The sequence below is a fragment of the Eptatretus burgeri genome, chromosome 18, assembly GCF_056783735.1.
Source record: "Eptatretus burgeri isolate ZD-2024b chromosome 18, Ebu_testis_v1, whole genome shotgun sequence".
Taxonomy (NCBI): Eukaryota; Metazoa; Chordata; class Myxini; order Myxiniformes; family Myxinidae; genus Eptatretus; species Eptatretus burgeri.
Window position 1 is genome coordinate 46,453,027 of NC_140978.1, and position 3,007 is coordinate 46,456,033.

The following is a 3,007-nucleotide window of genomic DNA, read 5'->3' on the forward strand; positions in this document are numbered from 1 at the left end:
GCGCCTTGTATTTATTGTTATTTTTAAAAATGCTTCTGTACACTGCGACTTGAGGCCCCGGTTGCAAGTCACCGTCTACATTTCCAATAGAAGAGACGTAATTACTCTTCAATGAAAAATGTTTTTCGAGTTTTTTTATCCTGAAAAAATAGACTTCAGTGAACACGCAGTCATGTTAAAAGATTGGCTTTTAAAACCCTTCTTAAATCGTCCTTATGAAGGGGGACACACACATACCATTGTGTTTTATAAAAATCGGTAGATTATTCCTTCCGAACCCATATATATATATATATATATATATATATATCTCTATCTCTATCTCTATCTCTATCTCTATCTCTATCTCTATCTCTATCTCTATCTCTATCTCTATCTCTATCTCTCTCTCGTTTACCTTGGTCTTCCATGAGCCTCACTCTTGTTGAGAATAAAAGTTGTAAAACTTATTTTTCTTTGTTTAAGTGTAGAATGTTTATTTATTAATTTTGTCCAGTTATCCTTTTGATACTAACTTCTGCACAACATCAGAGGTAATCTGAGGCTAAAACATACAACTTATTTCTCTTTATAATCACCTCCAGCAGAAGTCCTCAATGGGAAGCGGTACACCTTCATCGGGACGTGTGGATTACGTGGAGGTAGATCCTGAGCGGACGCGTGCTCTGCAGAATACCCGCCAAGCATGGACAGATGGACGACAGCCTTCGTAGAAAAGGGGCAATGAAGAAATCTGACGGTATTTTGAAATCGATAATGGGGAGGAGGGGGATCATGAAACGGCGAGCGGAGGAAACTTGCGTACTGTGAAACTGACGAGTCCACGTGGGAAGCAATGGGAATAACAAGAGAGCATTCGTGGGAACGATTAATGTTTCAGCGTTGCACCATGAACAACGCCAGTTTCAACTCAGGAAACCATCTTTCGGAAAAAGAGGTTCCGCGAGAGCATTTCCAAGGAAAATCCACTTCCTCCAGCTGAAGCATGAGAATTGCTCTTTGATGATGAGTGGACATTTAAGCTTGATCGTATCTCTTTCTGTGCCAGGGTTTACCCAGGAAGCCTCGTAACTTAGACATTTGGGACATGAATCTTGTTTTATTTCGTTTTGCTCGTCTTGGAATGTTATATTACCATTATTTTTATTATTATTTTATACAACAGTTAAAATTGGTAATTTCTGAACACAGAAAAGAGATGAAGGATTGGATTACACCGTGTGTATTCTTTCTTGCTCAGCCGAGAGAGCGGTCCTACAAATATGCATCTGATTAATGTGAAGTCATTGAGGTTGACCTAAGGTTGAGGTCTTCATGCTGTGACTGTGGTCCTGGAGCTGGAGATTTGAAGATGGTTCAACAGTGTTGCCGCCATAGTGACGAACGAAGCAGATGCCTGGTGGAAAGTACTTCGATTCCTGGCTATTCCATTGGTAATAAAAAGGCAGAATAAGCCAAACTCAAACTGAACTCCTAACAGATTCAAAACCAAACCAAAACTACATGTTGGGACGAATCCAGCATTCTTCAGCTCGCCGTGTACTTCCCTTATCGAAATAACACCAAACATATCGAGTTCGCAACAATGACGGCTTCCACGTCGTTGCCTTGTACGACCTAAATCAACTGTAGCATTACTGGGTCACAAAACACTTATGTTACGAAGCTTTAGTACACAGAATACAAATCGCTGAGAAGGTTATTGGATAAGGTGACAGCACTGAGATTCCAGTTTTCGGGGCACTCGGGGCACGTTCACAGTTCGGGAGTGTGTATTTGAGATGCTTCCAAGCTCTTTTTCAGATCCAAAAAGTCTACTTTTGTCATGCACTTTATTAACCTTTGTTTTAAACACCAAATATTGTTGTTCGAGGAGTTGCAAAGTGCAGCCCGTGTCGCCACGGTCGCCAAAAGCAGATGCAATCTGTCTCTGGACCGTGGTTGGTAAATGGTGGACAAAAGCTTTTGGCCAAGGCCCAAATGAGTTTTGTTCATGATACGAGCAAAATAGGATTTTAATTTTAATTTTTTTTTTTTTTTTTTTATACATACAGCCAGTAGCCATAAAATTATTATAAATTTTTTTTAACAAGTACACCAAAAAGTACCCGATATGTTTGTCTGGCACATTGGTCTCATTTGGTCATGTCTTGTGTCAGAGGAATCAGCCGTGTACACGGTACACACAAAACTGTACAAAGGATTCCGTTTATGACGCACTACGCTGTTGTTGTACCGTTTTAATTGTTCCACAAGTGTTGTAGTTAAATGTGAGTTTTAACACGTGTAACACGATAACTAAACAAATATACCGAACACCTACTTGCAACCCCAGTGTGTAAGCGAATGTAAAGCTTACTGGCTGCTTCCTTGATTTTTACCACGAGGGTAAAATCGTGTGAAAGAGAATGACACTAACCTTCACGAGCAAGACGAGTTATTCATTCGATAACACAATGAGTTTGCTTTGTTGGTTTTCTTATGAAACGGCTTTATTTGGGGTTTGTGCATTATGACACCTGGGAGATCCATTTGCATGTTTCCCATTGCCAATGTCTGTCTCTGTCTCTCTCTCTCTCCCCCTCCCTCCTGTTTAACAGTGACCTGTGCACCTGTCCATGATTGTCTTTTGGATGCTAAAAGTAGTGAGAAAAGGCTGAAACAGCCAAAGGGCCTCAATAAAAACAAGGTTTATGGCTTGTGCCTGTATGACATTGTCCTTTCCTCTTACTTGTGATATGTTTACATCACCTGGTCCACACACACCACACACGGATTTTGTTAACTTTTGAAACAATTCTCACCACCCTTAACCATAGAGGTATGAAACATGGCCGGTAGTACTTGAATCGTTCCTCACCACTCACACGGCTGAAACTCAACAGGATGTGGGACTGAGTATTTAAACCTGTAATTCAAATAAGTCAGAGACAGACAGTTAAGTCATCATAAACTTGTCACCAAGACAACAATAAGGAAATTAAAGAAATATCATGAAATTCCAAAA

The 3,007-nt window shown here is 40.2% G+C and overlaps 1 protein-coding gene across 6 annotated transcripts in view; it reads left to right on the forward strand.

Annotated features, from left to right (window-relative positions):
• Nucleotides 1–2,709, forward strand: part of LOC147009039 (GRB2-associated-binding protein 1-like) — a 94,334-nt gene extending 91,625 nt beyond the window's left edge. For 4 of the 6 annotated variants that reach the window (XM_085864139.1, XM_085864142.1, XM_085864144.1 and 1 more), the window contains one exon: nucleotides 585–2,709. In XM_085864139.1, coding sequence (XP_085720265.1) covers nucleotides 585–713 — 129 coding nt within the window. In that variant the 3' untranslated portion in view covers nucleotides 714–2,709. The remainder of the gene's footprint in view (nucleotides 1–584) is intronic. The other 2 variants (XM_085864141.1, XM_085864143.1) reach the window with 1 other exon arrangement.
• The last annotated feature ends 298 nt before the right edge of the window (nucleotides 2,710–3,007 follow it).